The sequence below is a fragment of the Montipora capricornis genome, chromosome 8, assembly GCF_036669925.1.
Source record: "Montipora capricornis isolate CH-2021 chromosome 8, ASM3666992v2, whole genome shotgun sequence".
NCBI lineage: Eukaryota > Metazoa > Cnidaria > Anthozoa > Scleractinia > Acroporidae > Montipora > Montipora capricornis.
Genome location: NC_090890.1, coordinates 33,965,827 through 33,983,790, shown reverse-complemented (window position 1 = coordinate 33,983,790; position 17,964 = coordinate 33,965,827). Strand labels below are relative to the sequence as shown.

General features: G+C 39.2%; 3 protein-coding genes across 5 annotated transcripts in view; 1 reads left to right on the top strand and 2 right to left on the bottom strand.

Moving 5' to 3' along the window:
* LOC138060543 (alpha-L-iduronidase-like) overlaps positions 1-1,299 on the bottom strand; it is a 12,782-nt gene extending 11,483 nt beyond the window's left edge. For all 3 annotated transcript variants that reach the window (XM_068906347.1, XM_068906348.1, XM_068906349.1), the window contains exon 1: positions 786-1,299. In XM_068906347.1, coding sequence (XP_068762448.1) covers positions 786-1,272 — 487 coding nt within the window. In that variant the 5' untranslated portion in view covers positions 1,273-1,299. The remainder of the gene's footprint in view (positions 1-785) is intronic.
* Positions 1,300-1,368: 69 nt separating this feature from the next.
* On the top strand, positions 1,369-8,122 carry LOC138060142 (coiled-coil domain-containing protein 166-like). Its single transcript, XM_068905858.1, has 7 exons — positions 1,369-1,513; positions 1,842-1,895; positions 2,427-2,481; positions 3,024-3,168; positions 5,453-5,532; positions 5,958-6,134; positions 6,744-8,122. Exons 1-7 carry the CDS (start codon positions 1,395-1,397, stop codon positions 7,020-7,022), a joined length of 909 nt encoding a protein of 302 aa, XP_068761959.1. The 5' UTR covers positions 1,369-1,394; the 3' UTR covers positions 7,023-8,122.
* Positions 8,123-9,759: 1,637 nt separating this feature from the next.
* LOC138060141 (gamma-glutamyl hydrolase-like) lies at positions 9,760-17,849 on the bottom strand. Its single transcript, XM_068905857.1, has 9 exons — positions 17,511-17,849; positions 15,830-15,941; positions 15,495-15,545; positions 14,743-14,827; positions 14,250-14,415; positions 13,992-14,098; positions 12,655-12,748; positions 12,114-12,251; positions 9,760-11,641 (listed from the first exon to the last, which is right to left on the bottom strand). The coding sequence occupies exons 1-9, from the start codon at positions 17,644-17,646 to the stop codon at positions 11,508-11,510; spliced, it is 1,023 nt and encodes a 340-aa protein (XP_068761958.1). The 5' UTR covers positions 17,647-17,849; the 3' UTR covers positions 9,760-11,507.
* Between the last annotated feature and the right edge of the window lie 115 nt (positions 17,850-17,964).

Genomic DNA, 17,964 nt, shown 5'->3' with positions numbered 1-17,964 from the left:
CGAATCATTAGTTCATGCTTTTATAAACAGTAGAGTAAATTATAATATTGTAATAGCCTATTATATGGCCTCCCGAATTCACATATCATGAAATTCCAACGTATACAGAATGCCGCAGCTCGGCTGGTCATAGGAGCACCAAGATTCTGTCATGTTACACCATTGCTCTTTAACCTTCATTGGCTCCTGATTAGTTACCGCATAAAGTTTAAGATTTTGCTTTTGACATTTAAGTGTTTATACGGTCTAGCTCCTAATTACCTGATTGATTTAATTTGCATCAAAAAGCAATCCAGATACTCCCTTAGGTCAAACGACTCTTTATTACTTGAGTTACCTAGCATTAAGACCCGTCCAACCCTTGGCGATCGTGCATTCCAGTCAGCTGCACCTTATCTTTGGAATGCATTACCTTCAACAATTCGCAACATAAAGACATTGGACACTTTTAAGACTGCTGTTAAAACTCATTTTTTTAATTTAGCTTTTAAATAGGTTTTTCTACTCATGTCTCATTTTTAATTTAGCTTTTAAATAGGTATATGGTTGTAGTTTTTAATAGTTTCTTATGTTTTTAGTTCACGTGACGGTTTGACATAATTTTATTTTAAAATATTGTGAAGCGCGACTGAATATATTCATATAGAGGTCTGCGCTATATAAATGTAATTATTATTAATTATTACTGCCATGTGAGACTGATACCTACAACCTGTTGCATCCCCTATGAGACCCAGAGTCCCTTCTCCGAAATTGCATTAGAATAAATCGTACATTCTAAATACCTATAAGATGATTTGCCAGGTTAGCGACAAGATCCCTCCAGGCATAAATTTGTTTGATGTCGTCAAAATCTGTGAAGAAACTTGATGGGTTCCCCATCAGTTCGAATCCAGGCCTCAACCCATTCTGGATAAGCAAGTGCATGACATGGTCCAGAAATGTAAAGTTATAAACTACACTCTTGTCTTCATTTCTTCTGAAAGTAACCAAATCCAACAGCCAATGTATTCGAACTTGCTTTATTCCTTGTTTAGGCACTGAACCAATGTAAGCTAGATTTTGAATTTCATCGTTGGATAGTATAAACCTATAGGACTCTTGATGCGGATCTGGAGGGCAAAAGCCTGTGCTTTCCCAAAAATGCCGCAAGGGACCGACAACTGCACCAGCATCCAATGATACACTAACATTGTCAAGTTGCTGCCCTGGAGTTATCAGGGGAACAAATATTACCGCAACTGTCACTGCAGTAAGAGCTCCGACCCACATTACAAAACCACTTACTTGGTCTTTCTATGCATCGGTCACATGACGTATACTGTTCACCGCTATGCAATCGCGGGCGATAAATGAGTCCAAGGCGACTGCATTTGTTTATTTTGACTTTGAAGATGCCAGCCAAAAAGAAAGGCAAAAAGAAGGCTAAAGGAAGCATCAAAGGTGACACAGATGGCGAGGAGGGAGGGGGAAAAATTAATCCTTCAGACAGGGAGCAGGAACTAAGAAAAGAGTAAGATTAAATGTTTTTTCGAAGCGTTTTAATAAACTCAATGCTTAAGGTAAGCTTACGTAAGCTTACTTTATATGCGTTTTGACGAAAAATGAAAAAAACAAAAAAAAAAAAAGGAAATTCTAAAATCTTTGCTTGGTTCATTTAAGCTTAATGACTCTTAATATGGTACGACTTCAACTTAAAGTTTCAGATCCACTCCATTTTTTTATAGACATGTTGTGCTTTAATTATTTGACGGACATGTACGAGGTATCCTAAGTTTTTCGGCACTGATCTGTTGTTAATTAGCTAGAGCCATGTTACTTGTTTTTTGTTCCATTTACAGACTGGAGGTTTTGACTGAAAAATTGTCAAATTTAAAGAAAGACGTAGAGGAATTGTATCCTTCAAGCTACTTAAAAGGATTGTATTCTCAGTTGTGAAAGGCACACGGCTCCATCCAGAACATAAAGTCACTATACCTTTATCTGAACAGGATATGGTTTGTGTGTAGCTTTGGATCTAGAAGTTCTCAATTCCGTCTTCTGTAACTTCAATCTTATCTGTTTTAATGTTTGTTTGATCTCATTCTTTGTTGAAAATTTGTAAAGCAGTCAGCCCACTGACTTACTAACAGTGTGGGAAAATGATCGATACATACACGGCTTGCACAGATGCCGGTACTCAGCTGTCATGGATTCTCTGGCATTTTTCAAACCTGGGAATTGATTAAATATTTACCCTCTCTGTAAAATAGACTATTCCCTGAAAAATCATGCTGGTATTATATTGAAAGACCACGACTGAGAGTCAGCCCCTGGATTCACATAACCACAGATACATGTACTTCCTTATAACATGCTTCCAAATCCAAGGTCATAGGGCTTTCTCTGTACTTCATGATCATAGCTCCTTAACAGCTTGGAAACAGGAGGAAAGAAAATGAATGGCTTCAAGAAGAGGCACAACAAACAAGATTGGAAAGTGTAAGTGTCTTATTGAGACATCTGGAGTTTTTTGGTGAGTTGTCTCAGTATTGTTTGCACATTCTTTCATGACAAACTGAGATCCAATAGTTATTAATAAAAGAAGATATGTGGAGGAAATCATTTGAATGTGAGTGTACATGTATTTCATGATTTGTGGGCACAATTGATGTTTTGAAAGTTCTCAGAATCCTTGGCAAGTGCAATTTGAGTACTTTCAAAACACCAGTGACCATAAATCACCAAAGGTATGAGCAAGTTTATACACTTCTTTTATTTATTATATACTGAACAAAATTACCCCATCGCTGTGTTTCCATAGCAACTTTCATATTGCAACCTATAACTTCCATTGCACTCTAGAACCTATTTATGCATTCATCAGTGATGTAGGTATTAAAGTTTTTTGAAACGTTACTGACTGAATTTAGGATGACGCTGTCTGGCTTAGGAGAATTCCAAGTCAAATGAGTGACACAGCCGTAAGTTGGTTCAGTGTTTACTCAAAACAAAGCTACATACTGTATGTTTTACTTTTTCAGCATGAGTACATGTCTTACATGGCTAAAAAGACACAGAAAAGGCAGACAACTATAGTATCTCTCAGCGACAGTAATCAGCAAGAATTGGAAAACATCAGGCAACAAAGAGAACAGATGTTAAAAGATTATCAAGACAAGAAACAATGTAATGCTTTCATGATTCACTGTTAGGCTGATTTTAGCCCATGATATGCCATTCTTTTTAAAGCAATATCCCGAAAGTGAATTAACCACTTAAGGATGAAATACCACAAAGATCCTACAGACACCAAAAATTTTCAGGCAGTAGCGTGGCTTTTTTAAAGGGCCACATTCCCCAGAATGCATCCATTCTAATCACTGACCCTGAATATTCTAAATTGTATTCTATTGATTCAATGTAGATCCAATCAGATCATAACTTTAAAAAAAACAAAAAGCAAATGTACTCAATTATATTTGGGTAAATTTGGATCTCCTAACGTAGCCTGCGAGCAAGCAGGCCTTGAGCTCAACCCACTTATGGCGCCGAGTATGGGATTCGAACCCGGGCCACATTGGTAGGAGGCAAGTGGTATTACTGCTGCGCCATCCCTGCATACAAACTTATTAAACTTTTAATGGGCAGCGATAATCACAGTCTGTTTACACTGACAAACCAGATTGTGTGGAGTTGCAACAGACTGGCGCGAGGGCACAAGGAATTTCTTACATGAAATAGATTGAAAAACTGATCAGGGCGCCAAAGGGTGATTCCTGTGAGGATCTGTAATTTGACGGCAGGAAAGGGCCATTTTTAGTCTTTGGTGTTGTAAAGGAACATTCAAGTCTCACCAACATTCATTCAAGTGTCACGAGAGCAATAGACTAACTTCAATATATGAAAATTCAAGTTAAAACAATGAACATGATTTTGAGGCTCTGGGGAATGAAAATAAGGATTTGTATGAGTTTATTCCCCTGGGCCTCGATATCGCAACTGGTCTATTTCCTAATTAAGGAACATTTTTGAAAGTTCACAAAATTCATTTCAGTCACTGTAAGTGAAAAATGTTTTGTTATATATGTACAGATACAACGTTTACTGTCATTGTCTACGTAGAGTAGTAAGGGAGCCCATTTCCGTTAGTCCACTGAAGTTGAACCCTGTTGGGCGGGGTTAGAACTTGGATGGGGCACCGGCCGGTGATACCTTCGCGGACACTGGAAGTCGCGCTGCTCGGAGTGTATGGAAATCCCATAACGCTGATATTGCATAAATACGTTTGGTGCGATACCTTAATTACTGAACAATTACTAGAAAGCGGTACAAAATGATTCTCCCCAAAATATACAACTACCTTCAGAAGCCTCGATCGTCGATAACAAAGCAGGACTCGAACGCACCTCACTAATCCTTTATTTTTATTGCTAGTTTATAATTATCCTGATTATGTAGTGTACAAAATAACAAACGATAAACATAACACTAACATAGCGATGATCGATAAAAAGGTACTCTAGGTAATGAACCGTAACATCTTCGAAAGAGTGCAACCCTTTGATCTGAGTGAGAACTGGCTGGTTTTCTGAATGTAATGAATATCGTACATATGAAAGTTGCTTCAAATTTGGTGTTTAGATTAAGTGCTTGGTGCCTGGTTGAAATCTTCGTTTGATAACTTAAAAATTTATGGCTGTTTTCCTCCTACGGGTCACGATGAAAAAATCTGTGAGATACGACGTACATTAACCCCATTCAGTGGACGCTTTACGAAAACATTGGTGTGAGATTTCCAAGCTTAAATCCCTGCTCAGCCGGCGATGAAGGAAAGTAATGATTGGCGCAACGTTCGAGAATGATCTAGGTGAAATGTCAAGACGATGAGAGCTTTTGAAGCTAATTTATGGCTGTGTTCTTCGGCCCGACGAGATTCCACTTCTCCGACTTCCATTCGAAACAAAGAGACCACTTGGTTCTACGGGATACGGGAAACTTCAAAAAAACGTGCGATTTGCGACTTCAAATAAGAATAAGATACCACGCGGTCCGCCTTACAGGAAACCCGCGTAATCAGAATAACAAAGCTATTTAGCGGTCGAAATTGGAGACGCTTAACTTCTCCTGAAGATTTGAGTTGTACTTTGCAACCTAACTTGATTCATACTTGCAGCCTATAAAATCGCAAAATTTTCGCGACGTCCCTTAAGCATTGGCTAAGGGCACGGGACACGGGAAAGTAAAAAAAAACACCACAATTTGTGACTCCGATGAAAACTACCAAAGACCGAAATGTCAACGCGGACTGACTACGTCATCCCGCGTAAAGAATTTTGCGCGTGACCGGAAACGAGCTTTTGTGTTTTCGTTGCACGCATATTCGGTCATCATAAAACCCAGGTCAATGAGATTGAGGACTGAAATGTGAAGAAGCAATGATCAAGTAACGGATTTTTTCTTACTCTTCCAGCTTTGAAGCAGGTTATGCTTGAGAAGGAGGCTGAACTTGCTTTGACAAACAGTGAACTGGCCGAATTGGAAGAGTATCAGGTATTTAACTTGTTTTTGTTCGCACTTTACCTTGTTATCAAGGAGAACGTTGCCTCGTTTCCATTCAAGTTGTGAGTCCGTTGCACCTAAAGTGCTAAGTTCACAGTAATTATTATTCCTCTGTTTGATTTGAAATATCGTTAGTTCAAAGGTTTGGCAGTTTTCTGTCTGAAAGTTGGTTATTAACTCGTCTTAATAGAGCACTGTTTCATTTGGTGTAGCAAAAGGGTACTCGGGAAAGATATTGTGACAGAATACCTTTGTGGGAACAACACTGATAAGCGGGAAATCGCATCATCTATATCCTTGATGTGAAAAATGTGCCATAGTATCCGCAAATCGTAGTTTCGAATACGAGTAGTTGGGTTTTGCACTCTGAAAACGATGTATGTTATTAACGATCGCATTTATTTGACACTTAACAGACTCTTCAGAGGGACCAGAAGGCAGAGATTGCGCGACTGGAGCAGGAAGTTCATACCATGAGAGGAAAGCATTCTGAAGCCATACAGAAACTTAAATCACAGTTTCTAAGAGAAAAACGCTCCTATCAAAAGGAATCAGATGAAAAAATACAGGAAATGGCACAACAGGCTTCTCAAGTATGCACTGGCTCAATTATCATTCTATCTGTGTTTATTTGTCTGTTTTTTTTTTTTAGCTTTACTTTGGCATATTATATTAGCAAGCGCATCAGTGTTTGTTTTGTGCAAGAGGGTGTTTCCGTCGGTTTCTAACGTTCTGTGCCAGTAACGTGCGTTTTCCTCCTCATGCTGTTGTTAGCTCCTTTGATTCTTTGGCGTGCGTTGTGATCGACTGAAATACAAATCAAGTTGGTTTGGCCTTTCGTCTCTCTATTCACGAGTTTTTTTCCGATTGCCATTTGGTTACATTTGGTTCAATATTTGTCCTGCACCCTTTCAGAGAAAATATCTTTCTGAATTTTGAGCTTATTCTATTGCGTGGAACATGGGAACGTATGTATGGTCCATAAAACAAAAAGGAAAAATTCTTTCATGAAATGGAGAAAGAGAATTTGCAAGGTACAAAAGGAAATTACAATAAAGTAATTATCTGAATTCATTTATAAAATAGTTACATTCATTAGATTTTGGTTTTTACCCTCAAGGTAGCAAATGGCGTTCAAATACATGCAAATTGTACCGCATGTCTAAAGTGAGCTAGCTAATAAGTTGACTGCTGCTTTTCAGGAAGCGAAACAGTGTCTCGATGAACATACTCGGAGGATCAAAGATGAAAACTGCCTTTTACGGAAAGAGTTATTACAACTTATTAAACGAACACGAGCCTTGCACGAACATCGACGAGAACTTGAAGAACAGCACAAGAGACTGACCCAAGAGTTACAGTACAGTAGAGACCTAAAGAAACTGAGAGGATCAAGACAGATCAGGTTGAATCAAAACTTTGGTATAACCGATGATAAAAAGGATGGGGAGGGCGGAAATAAACCGACGACAAGGAAGTAGAAACACATGGCCCACTTGCTGTCAGTCTGATTGGGTCACGATGATACTATTCCATGCCATTTGTTATTTAATGTGGGAAGGCAGTGAAAAGGCTTCAGAGCCAGGAGTCGTGACATACTTTGCTGAAATGGAAATACCCGGGTACGTGTATTCCTGAGAACGACTGTTGTTGACGACATTAATGGAAGTCTTGACCCATGTCATTGTCGTTGTCATCAGGGTGATAAATTATGGCTTCACGATAAGATTTGTGAAGTGTATTATTAAATTTGGTGCGAAAGCCAAACAGGTACAATGTTATAAACGCTACTTCAGCAGTAGCGAAAGGAAAGCCTGAAAAATTCGTTTTTTCGTTACTGCTAAAGTAGCGTTCATAACTGCGATGATCTCAAAACTTAACTTGTTTCATTTCCGCATTTCAAATGTATGTTTTTAATACATTTTTGCTTCACCACATCATCGACGGGGTTCATTTACGTACTCACATACAGTAAAAATGACCAGCTCCCAGTTGGCTTGATACCTCCATTGGTAGAGTTCAAACCTGAATTTTTCAGGCTTTCCTTTCGTTACTGCTAAAGTAGCGTTCATAACTGCGATGATCTCAAAACTTAAGGACGGTGCCTACTATTGTTATTGCGCATACGTTCTGCGCATCTCGAGATACTCGGATTTCCAATGGGTAGTGCATATTAATACAGGGTTATTTTTACGCGATTCAAAACTAGGCGGAGAAAGCGCAACTTAGCAAGTTCTCTTGGTATCCAAGAAGAAAATTAGGGTAACCACGCATTTTTCTGAGATAATTAAGCTTCAATTTGAAAATGAACGCCATACATTGCTTTGTATTTCAAAGCTTTGTATTAATTATCTTCGAAAAATGCATGAAATTTTCTTTTTGGATTTCAATAACACTTGTTAAGATTTGCTTTTCCCGCATATTCAGTAAGTTGCGCAAAAATGCCTTTGAATTAGTAGGCACCGTCCTTAACTTGTTTCATTTCCGCAATTCAAATGTATGTCTTTAATACATTGTTCCTTTAAGGCTGGTTTTCACAAGCGACAGAGTCGGAGTCGTAATCAGAAGCGCAAAGTGATACGATCTACTCCGTTGCTTACGATCCAGTGAAAACTGCATTGTCGGAGTCGGAAGCACAATCGGAAGAATAAACCAATCACAATGCTCAATTCCAAGCATTGTGCTTCCGACTCCGACAATCTAGTTTTCACTGGATCATAAGCGACGGAGCCATAAGCGGAGTCGGAAGAAAATGAGAATGTTCTGTTTATTCCGACTCCGATTCCGTCGAGGTTATGACTCCGCTTAGCGCTCTTACTACTCCGAATACGAATCGACACCGATTCCGTCGCTAGTGAAAACCAGCCTTTGGAGGTACAATAAGCGAGGCATAATTTTCAAGGACGGGCATTTTGCCATTTTAATGTATCAAAAGGAAAGTTGTAAGAGTTTATTTCAAACTTTTGAATGCAATTTGGAATACCACATCAAATCACGCTCCTGTAATTCCCAAACGGTTTCTGACGGAAATGCCCGCGTAAGAAAAGTTTAATTGCCCAGTTAACTGCGAGGATTACGTCTACATTTCGTCTATAAATCGCACTTCCTTGCATACGGCGGCTGCGCCCGCAGTACGAGCGGCAGTCAAAACTTAGCTTTCCTACCGAAACGACACGAAAATAGCTAACAAAAATAAAGGCTAAAGTTGCCTTGGTCTCTTCTAATAGTTAAGTTGAGAATTCCGGGTTTAATTTGACGAGGAACAGCATATTTTGCTCAAAATAACACAACTATTACCCTACCTGGCGACACTCCACGAAGAACGAGCGAGTTGCCATGCCGGAAGCCGGTGACCCATTTTTGACGCCAAATTGCAAGCTTGGAGACACAAAATATTTCATATTTTTCACTTTTTACAATCTGATATGGTTTTGGAAATTGTAAGTCCCTTTTGCTGAATATTTAATGCCATCTCCAGTGAGATAAATGACCTTATTTCAATGCTATTTCTGTTAATTTTAATTGAAATCAGAACAGTGAAGTTTTTCCCGCCTGCTGAATCCTGATTGGTCAATTCAAATTTGAGGCGCGCCAGCCGTATGCAAGGTTCAAATATGTTCATTTTCTTAATTCAAGAAATTTATCGGTCGACGGATCCACTATCAGATAATGCGCGCACTGTGATTGGCCAATTTAGTGGGCCTATGGAGGTATACCTGTGACAAAATTCAGTATAAGTATTTGAAATAAAATCGTCCAAATCATGAATGCTTCAATCCAAAGCTGAATGGCAAGAAGCCGATTCTGCAAATGGCCATCACGGAAAGAGCATAACGCAGAGAGGCATAACGCAAAAAGTCATAACGCAAACAGCCATAACGCAAAGAGGCATAATGCAAATAGCCATAACGCAAATAGCCATAGCGTGAAGAGGAACAACGGAAAGAGGCATAACGCAAAAAGGGCATAACGCAGAAAGGCATAACGCCAATATTCTTAACGCAAAGGGCATAATGTAAAATAGCCATAACGCAAAGGCCCTTTGAAGAATTGAGACTAGCTGTGTGCTCCGTAAATAATTTCAGCTCTAATAAAAAGTCATTTGATTGTTCAAGGGAAAGAACATGTAATCGCTATCGAACTTTTTCTTCCTGTTTAAGTTAGGCCTCTGCGTTACGGCCCTGCTTTATGCCTCATTGCATTATCCTTTTTGCGCCATGGCCATTTGCGTTATGCGTCTCCGCGTCATGCCTTTTTGCGTGATGTCTACTTGCGTTATACCTATTCGCGTTATGGCTATTTGCGTGATGCCTATTTGCGTTATGCCTCTTTCTGTGATGGCCATTTGCAGAATCGGCCGGGCTTGTTGCCATTCAGCTTTGGATTGATGCATTCATGATTTGGACGATTTTATTTCAAATACTGATCATTGAATTTTGTCATAGATATACCTCCATATGGGCCGTATTTACAACTTTGCTTCTTAATTTAACGGCGAAGAAGTATCATAATTCTTACAAACTTGGTTTTCTCGGGTCGCGCTGTTAGTTACGGCTCCTTGATTTGTTGTACTACTCAATTCAAGGCCCGAGTGCATAAATTAAAGTGAAAAATGGCTCTGGTATTAGTGTAGCATGACCGCAATCTTATAAACGAAGCCAGTAGCCCTGTTCCAAACGAGCGCTGGAGACTGGAACCATAAGTTTAATACCGATCAATCAAGAAAGACCTCTTAAAACTCCTGTAATTTCTGGTTTTTCATCGTGTTCTGTTTAGCTTGATCGTTTCTCGAAGGAGGCGCTCAATAAAAAATGTTGGTCACCGACTTCGTTTTTGAGATATAAACGCTTAAACACAAAGTATAGTGCGTTTTTAGATGGTTCTTTTGTTGCCATGGTAAGTTTAACGTGACATCAATATGTGGATCTTGTTAATCAATTATTGATGTTTCACATGTTGTCATTAAGGGAAACAATGTTGTAGAGTTTATCTTTCTAAAAGCGCATGCCTTCCAAATTGTTGAAACCGGTTTGAATCACCTTAAGACACTATACTGCAATTTTGACTCCACTATCCAATCAGACACAACACGACTACTCAATCACAACACAACTGTGTAGATACATGGGCATGTAGGACAGCAAGCGCCACAAGCCGGTTTAATTTGCTTTCGATATGCATACAAACTCCGCTCTAGCATAACAATACGTTAGCATACTTGATGTTACTGACAGAGAAACATGGGCATGGGCATGTGTGACAGCAACCGCCACAAGCCGGTTTAATTTTGCTTCCCATATGCATAAAAACTCCTAGCATAACAATACGTTAGCATACTTGATGGTACTGACCTCCTAAAAACTTGTTAAAGGAAAAGTACACTGGGCACCTGCCGGATACGAAAACCCGAAACCCTTCGGGAATGAGGGAACGTATTCTCCAAACCCTATGCAAGTGCCACTACCCCATGGAGGCTAAGGGGAAAATGTAACAAAAAAGTAGGCGAAGAAAGCTGAACCTAGACTGATTTAAATCCCTAACGGTTCACTATTTATACGACAAATTACCCATAATCCCCACCAGACAACCGGACCCAGTCCTCTGGTCCGTGCCGGCAAAATATCCATTTCTGCCAATTTCGCAGGCTACAACTGTCAGAAATAACATTTTCACTTATCTTGGTGCTGTGCTTAAAATTGTACTTCCGATTATCTGAATAAAACATTAATCTTATTGAAACTTTCAAGAGTAAAATTACAATATTTAAATTTAATAAATTAAAGCATGGAATAGTGTTTTGTACGGCATTCCCTGGTCCACTATTTTGTATAAGAGAGGTCAGTCGGTTTTGCGACGCTTCTGCACGGGCCTGATCTATAATACGTAATCATTTAGTGTGCGTCAATTCCGTATACGCGCCCAAGTTACAAGATGTAACCTGTATGTTGTATTTTCTTGTAATTAATTTACTGGACATTATTATAAAAAAAGTAAGCTTGAATCACTGGCAAGTAATCCTCTACATAAGTGGTTTTGTAGTTGTAAATTAGCGCAGCTCTTTCTTCTGCTACACTGGGAAAGTGATGACCACTGCGTCTTGCTATGGATAAATTGAGAGTGACCATATGTTAGACTTACCTTGAGAACTTTCGTGACAAAGGCGTTAAAAAGTGAATTGCTCCGCTTAGAACGAGACTCATTCAAAACGTACCCTCAAACGGACCACTGGATGAGAAAAAAAATCGAACAGAACTGGAGCCCGTGGTCAAACCATGTTGTCAATAGGGATGGTTTGGTTTCCCAACGCATCTACTCAACCTTAGAAAACAAGCCCTCGCGAGGAAATGAAAGTTTAAGTGGCTTCCAGGTCATTTCACATTCGCATAACACACAGTTGGTCACTGGGAAAAAAAAAAGGACTAGTTTTTCTTTTGGTGGACGCCAACGTTAGAACAGTTAGAATTATCAAAAACGAACACGGGAAAGAAAAGAAAAAGAAATTTGAAAACCCAAGTCACTAGTTGAGTGTCTTAAGCTCACTAAAGACAAAGGAGTAGTGACAAAAAACTGACCTTGTTTCATAAAGAAGTTCGCAAAATATTGACCAGCAAGCACATCTTTCATGGAATGTTTGATGTCCAAGTCTCGCCGCCATTCAAATTGTGCCTTTAGAGGATGCCAGTGGAACAAATATATTGGGTACTGTTTACCTGCAAGCAATCCCATTGCTTTGTTATGTAAAATACTGAGGCATCTCGTCAATATGAACTACGCCGATGACAGTTCATCTGGATGTGGATGATGCACCTCTTTCAGTTTGTTTATTTGCGGAAAAAAACTTACTGATAAAGGCTAAAATAGTGGTAACAAGGAACATTTTTCGTGTTGAAGGAACATATTTTGAGACCAGAGGGGGTTATTACAGTGAGCTCCCTCCACAGCATAAGAAAAGTATTACTAAGAATCGATTTGTACTCTTCACTCCCCAATTTCTCCTCGAAAGCTTACATAGTGTAAACGCGGTCAATTTAAGCAAATCAAAGAGTTAATTGATTCAAAAACTGAAACCTGCTAAATGTCAGAGTTACAACAGGAATGACATAACTCGTATACCTTCCATCATTGCAATGAATTCCACTCCTTTTCGGTCCTTGCTGGTCCCAAGGATTCTAAAGAAGTTGTTCAGAAGTTTGTTCTTGTCGTAGGTCTGCGACAGGGAGGAACGTCACTGGTGAATCGTCGGACTATCTTATTTTTACTATTTTTCTTGGACTCAAATTGTGCAATTTTAGGTTACCTTTAAAATTAGTCTCAAGAAATTATATTCACGCCCTTAACGAAAAACACTACTTGTGACCAAAGGAACGTAGCTGCTTCAGTCGGCATCAGCTAACTAACGGTTACTCGTTGTTTTGTTTTGGTTTGTGATTTTGAATTTGAATTGATATTCCACTTACAACTAAAATGTCGTTCTATCTTCTCTTGTTCTCTTTACACATTTCATGCTTTCTAATCATTTACACTTCAACGGACTATATGTATCATTAAATTTAATATTTATGATAGTTAGAAGGAAATTGTTATGAATGAAAGTCGCCTGAATAGGCTGGCTTAAAATTGTGCATTAGACGACACTTGAAAGAAACTGTTCCCTAGATTAACATCACGTGGTCTGAAAGTACAAACTAAAGAGGTCTATTGGGTCATTTCACTGAGAGTCAACTTCAACTTCCGTGGTTGAGGTTCAAATTTGACTTTTGAGTAGGAAACCTTGATTTCGCTGATTCTGTTATCGCTGCTCTTTCGTTGCTACACAATTCGAAACTAGCTTATTGTCTTCTTAAAGAAATATTCCAGAATCCTTTAACCCGTGACCCTGTAAGCTCACGAGTATAAAAGGTACCCGTATGTTGCAAAATTAAAACAACAACAGCGATAACAGAATCAGCGAAATCGAGGTTTCCTACTCAAAAGTCAAAATTCGGAACCTCAACTACGGGCGTTGAAGTTGACTCTCAGTGAAATGACCCAATAGACCTCTTCAGCTTTTTCTTTCAGACGACGTGATGTCTAGGGAACATTTTCTTTCAAATGTCGTCTTATGCACGTGCATATTTATGCAACCTTATGAAAGAACAAAAGGAAAATTCCCTTGGAAACATCACGTGGTCAGAAAATGGGAAATGGGAAAGTTAAAGAGGTCAGTTGCAACTCCGCAGCAATCGGTATGACAGAAAGATGGTTTGCAACCAATCTCTTCAGACACGGGTAACAATGATGTAATATAAACAGTTGCTGGACATGTGGACAAACAAAAGGAGTGGGGAAAATGCGAGATCTTTTGTTTGCGTCCACCAACATGGCGGTGATGACGTAATGTGAAAACCACCTACGACCATTACAAAAAAAAACACACACACACAACGTACAAAGATGAAGTCGAGACTAACCTTAGGGGTGAGTGCCATCCTGTGGTTGTTATACATCACTGAATTATTACTTAAATACTTTACGATATATGGCGGAGCAGACTTCCACATGGCGGCTTTAATATAGTCTTGAAAAAAATCAAAGGTAAATGGGTTGATATCACCAGTGGTGAAACGAAATTTTGAAATGTTTCAGCATTCCGTAAAATACGTAAGACATCACACGAGTAATTATATATATCAATTAATATGAGGCCCTCTAAGAATCATGCAGCAAACCTTTGGCTAGGATAAGCTTTAGACTGACGTTCTTTGCATCAACTTCAGTAAAGAGATTTGTGCGCAGTTGTCCATGACTCAAATTCGACCTGCTGACCAGCATAGCAACCAGCTCTAAACCGAGACATTCCGCCCAGATAGGAAAAAAGTCCCCGTTGTCGAAAGCCTAGAGGAAAAGCATTTCAGGGATAAACAGTCACAATCAACGTTGTATTTTGCGCTGTATTTTTGTAATGAAAATGTAAATAGCACGATCTCGGATAAGGAGGGTTTTTCAAGCTTCAGCCGGTAAGATCTCTCAACTCTTGCTTGTTCCTCAGTAGTGCAGGACTGGTTTCAGGACCTGGCAAACAAAAAGAGGTCTAGAAGAGGGCATCACTGACCTTCCCAACATACAACCTGACTGATTTCTTAGAAACAATTTTCACCTTGAAAGCCCATAGATTCTACATTTTTTCTCATTTATCAGTACAAAGACGTCTTTACAGCTTACCTTAAGAGCCAAATCAAATATCTGCTTTCCTACCCGAGTGTAATTTGTATGATGCAGTAGTCGGTGACCTCCTGGGAAAATGGCCCTATGTTTCAATATATGGAATAAATAAGAGAAATGGGTAAGTTCCACGTTTATATTAAAACCATTAAACCACGAATACCACTTACAGACCCATTCACCACCCGTGAATTGTAACTTTAGATGTTGTACTCATAATCTTCTAACCACAGTGGCATCAAACCATGTCTGAAGGAACTGAAATAAGCCTGAGACTGAATACCAAACATCTGAGACATCTGAATTTATTCTCACCAGTCAGCTAAGCTATGTGTTCACTTTGTAGGTGCTGTTCTGATTAATCCCAAACTGACGAGGCAACAATCTAAGATAATTCTTTCCCAGCAAACAAATTACTCCATGCATGTAGCCTTTTATTTCGGCGTTTAAATTAATATATTCGAAATGGCTTAAATTTAGTTAACGTTTAGAAACAAAGATAAGCGTAACAAAAGAAAAAAAAGCTTGAGTGACTATTTTATACGAGTTTAGCTTGGGTTAGGGCGTTAATTAATTAATTCCCAGGAATTAACATATTTGAACCTATCCCTGGTCCCTACACTCGTATAAATTAGTCACTCTATCATTGTCCTTTTAAACACATTTCGCTTATCTTTATTCTTAATGCTTCGCATCAGTCGGCCACAAGAGGAAATACAGGTTTCACCCCATGACCATGCTCACGCACTTACCCATTCAAAGAATTGAACTGCTTTTCAATCTGTTTTTCCGTGGAATCGATGCTGTGTTTTGGTTAAGAATCCATTTAACAATACTATTTGTTAAGTGCGTTTATGTTGTTGTTCCTGGCAGCTCTAAATTGTTACAAAGACCATGGCCGTCTAACTGCATGCTTTGCACACCTTTCTAGGCTCACGAATTCGAAGTCTCCGTGAGTTTTTCTCTTAAATCCAAAATATCCGGCCATCTGTATCGTCATTTTACTGGATTTCAGTCATGTACCTCGTGTGAGACAAGATATTATTTCGTTAATTGGTTGTGAACGAATGGAAATTTCAAAGGATACAAAATAGGAACCATTCTTCCTCCAGCAGACTCGATAAATTTCACGTAAGATGCGGCAATATATTGACTTCCAAATATGGTTACGTTTCGATCGGTTTCTTGAGTGAGCACTCCTTGAAAACAAAACGAGTTAAAAAAGACATTAACTTGCTCATAAGAGTGAATGCCTAACGTTTACTACGCTCGTCAATTAATTTGTTGATTTATATCTGGGATACTGTTGCCTTGCCCGCCATTCTGAATCAGGTATCCTTGTATAAAAAAAGGGATAAATTATCAAATTATAATATTAAGGAACACCCTGCATTGGTTTGGCCATGTTATGCGAATGCCCCCCACCCCCCACCCGGGAGGATTATGACAGAATGGAAGCCCCGTGGCAGGAGGCACCAGTGTTAAACAATCTAAATGGGTAATACCCATATAATTTAAATTTAGATCAGTGGGTGCAAGCCATCTCAGATGACCATCCGAGTCATCCAACCATCATGCATGCACCGTATTTAGGTCTAAGCACCCATTTTGAATAGTGCTGATAAACTGTGTTTTAAGTCTAAACGCCCATTCTAAGTAAGCACTCATCTTAAAAATCGATTAGCTTTCAATATTGGTAATTGGTCTCTATTTAAATATTACAAAAATTCGCCTTCACTCAGCAGCGTGCTTCGATGGTGTGGTGATTATCGATGATTCCTTACGCGTGGCTAACGGACTAGGTTCAACGTACCTTTTTGTCATCCATGTCCGTCGATCATCTTGAACAAAAAATTCCTTTTTTCCCTTTTTTTTTCCTGACGAGAAGTATAGGGTAAACTTCATGTAATTGAAGTGAAAGAGGAAATGCATATTTAATGAGTTGCTTGGATGACTCGGATGATCATCTGAGATGGGTTGCACCTACTGATCTAAATTTAGATTATATGGGTATTACCCATTTAGATTGTGTCACACGCGTGCAGGAGGCCAATTGGACGTTCGCAGAGAAAGTGTTGGATGGATGGTATTCCATCTGCCCAACCCCACTTGTAAATGCTGATCTTTTAATCATACACCACACATTTTGCTTGCATCTCGTTCTAACATCTCCACCCTCTGCATTTCACCTTGCCAAATTTGACCCTTAGACTAAGGATAGGAAGGAAATCCGTTGGGAGAACGTCATTCCTGCACTCAATGGTGCTTAACTTTAGTGCTACTTTAAAAAGGCAGAGAACTGTTCCTCGCTTAAAATTTGTAACTTAAGTCTTCTCTTGCTTTCTGACTCACAAATGCTCGTGTTACAGTGAGAACCGATAATATCAACCAGGCCCGGGTTGCTCAAAGCATGGATAGCGCTATCCAGCGTTAAATACCATAGAAACTTATAGGTTTTGACATCTGTTAACCAACGGTTAGCGCCGCCAGGCTTCGAGAAACCGGCCACAGGCCTCTTTTAAATATTAAAATGAGTAAAACTTTTACGGCATTGAGAATACCATTCTTATAATCCATTCAGTTCTGATTGACAAAAGTGATAAACTTTTAGGTTTCTAATCTGTTTTGTTATAGCCAAAAAGATTTCAAGCTGTCATTTAGTTGGCCTATTTCATCGTTATTGACGTGACTGAGATTCTTTAAACTAAAACTGAACTGATTCCTTCCAGTACACCTGACTCTATCATTATCAATAACAAGTCACTTACCTACGATTGGCCTGTCAGTCTTCTCATCGACACCATACTTAAAAATTTCCGTAAAGATGTCCATTACTGTTGCTTTTGACATTTTTATCAAGATAAATATAACAATTATGATTCCAGTTTTACCAAAGTTCGTCATGTTAAGGATTTTTCGAGAATGAAACGACTGTCACCCGTAATGGTGGCCTATCAACAGGTATACTGGGCCAATGTCGCTTTTGTTTTTGATCCGTATCTGAGTTGGACCCCCTTAGCACATAAGAAATCAAAATAAGTGGCCAAGACTCTTAGGTGCTCAACGATTAAGCTAGAGTACCTTGTTTACGGCGAACTTTAGTTGGCATTAAAGGATTCTTGTCAGCCATGCCTACGTTTTTGCCTATGTGGCCAGCGCGGGAGTCTTTTTCTCCAATTGCGTCCGATTACACTTGAGTATGTGACGCGTGACAAAAAACCA

Bases quoted from the DNA above. Each gene is read 5' to 3' on its own strand.
- LOC138060141 (XM_068905857.1), bottom strand. From the start codon at position 17,646: ATGACGAACTTTGGTAAAACTGGAATCATAATTGTTATATTTATCTTG. The intron at 15,942-17,510 runs GTAAGTGACTTG...TTTGTTTTCAAG, and splicing joins GACTGACAGGCCAATCGTAG to GAGTGCTCACTCAAGAAACC. The intron at 14,099-14,249 runs GTTTGCTGCATG...ATTTTTTTCAAG, and splicing joins AAAGCTTATCCTAGCCAAAG to ACTATATTAAAGCCGCCATG.
- LOC138060142 (XM_068905858.1), top strand. From the start codon at position 1,395: ATGCCAGCCAAAAAGAAAGGCAAAAAGAAGGCTAAAGGAAGCATCAAA. The intron at 2,482-3,023 runs GTAAGTGTCTTA...TTACTTTTTCAG, and splicing joins AACAAACAAGATTGGAAAGT to CATGAGTACATGTCTTACAT. The intron at 5,533-5,957 runs GTATTTAACTTG...GACACTTAACAG, and splicing joins CCGAATTGGAAGAGTATCAG to ACTCTTCAGAGGGACCAGAA.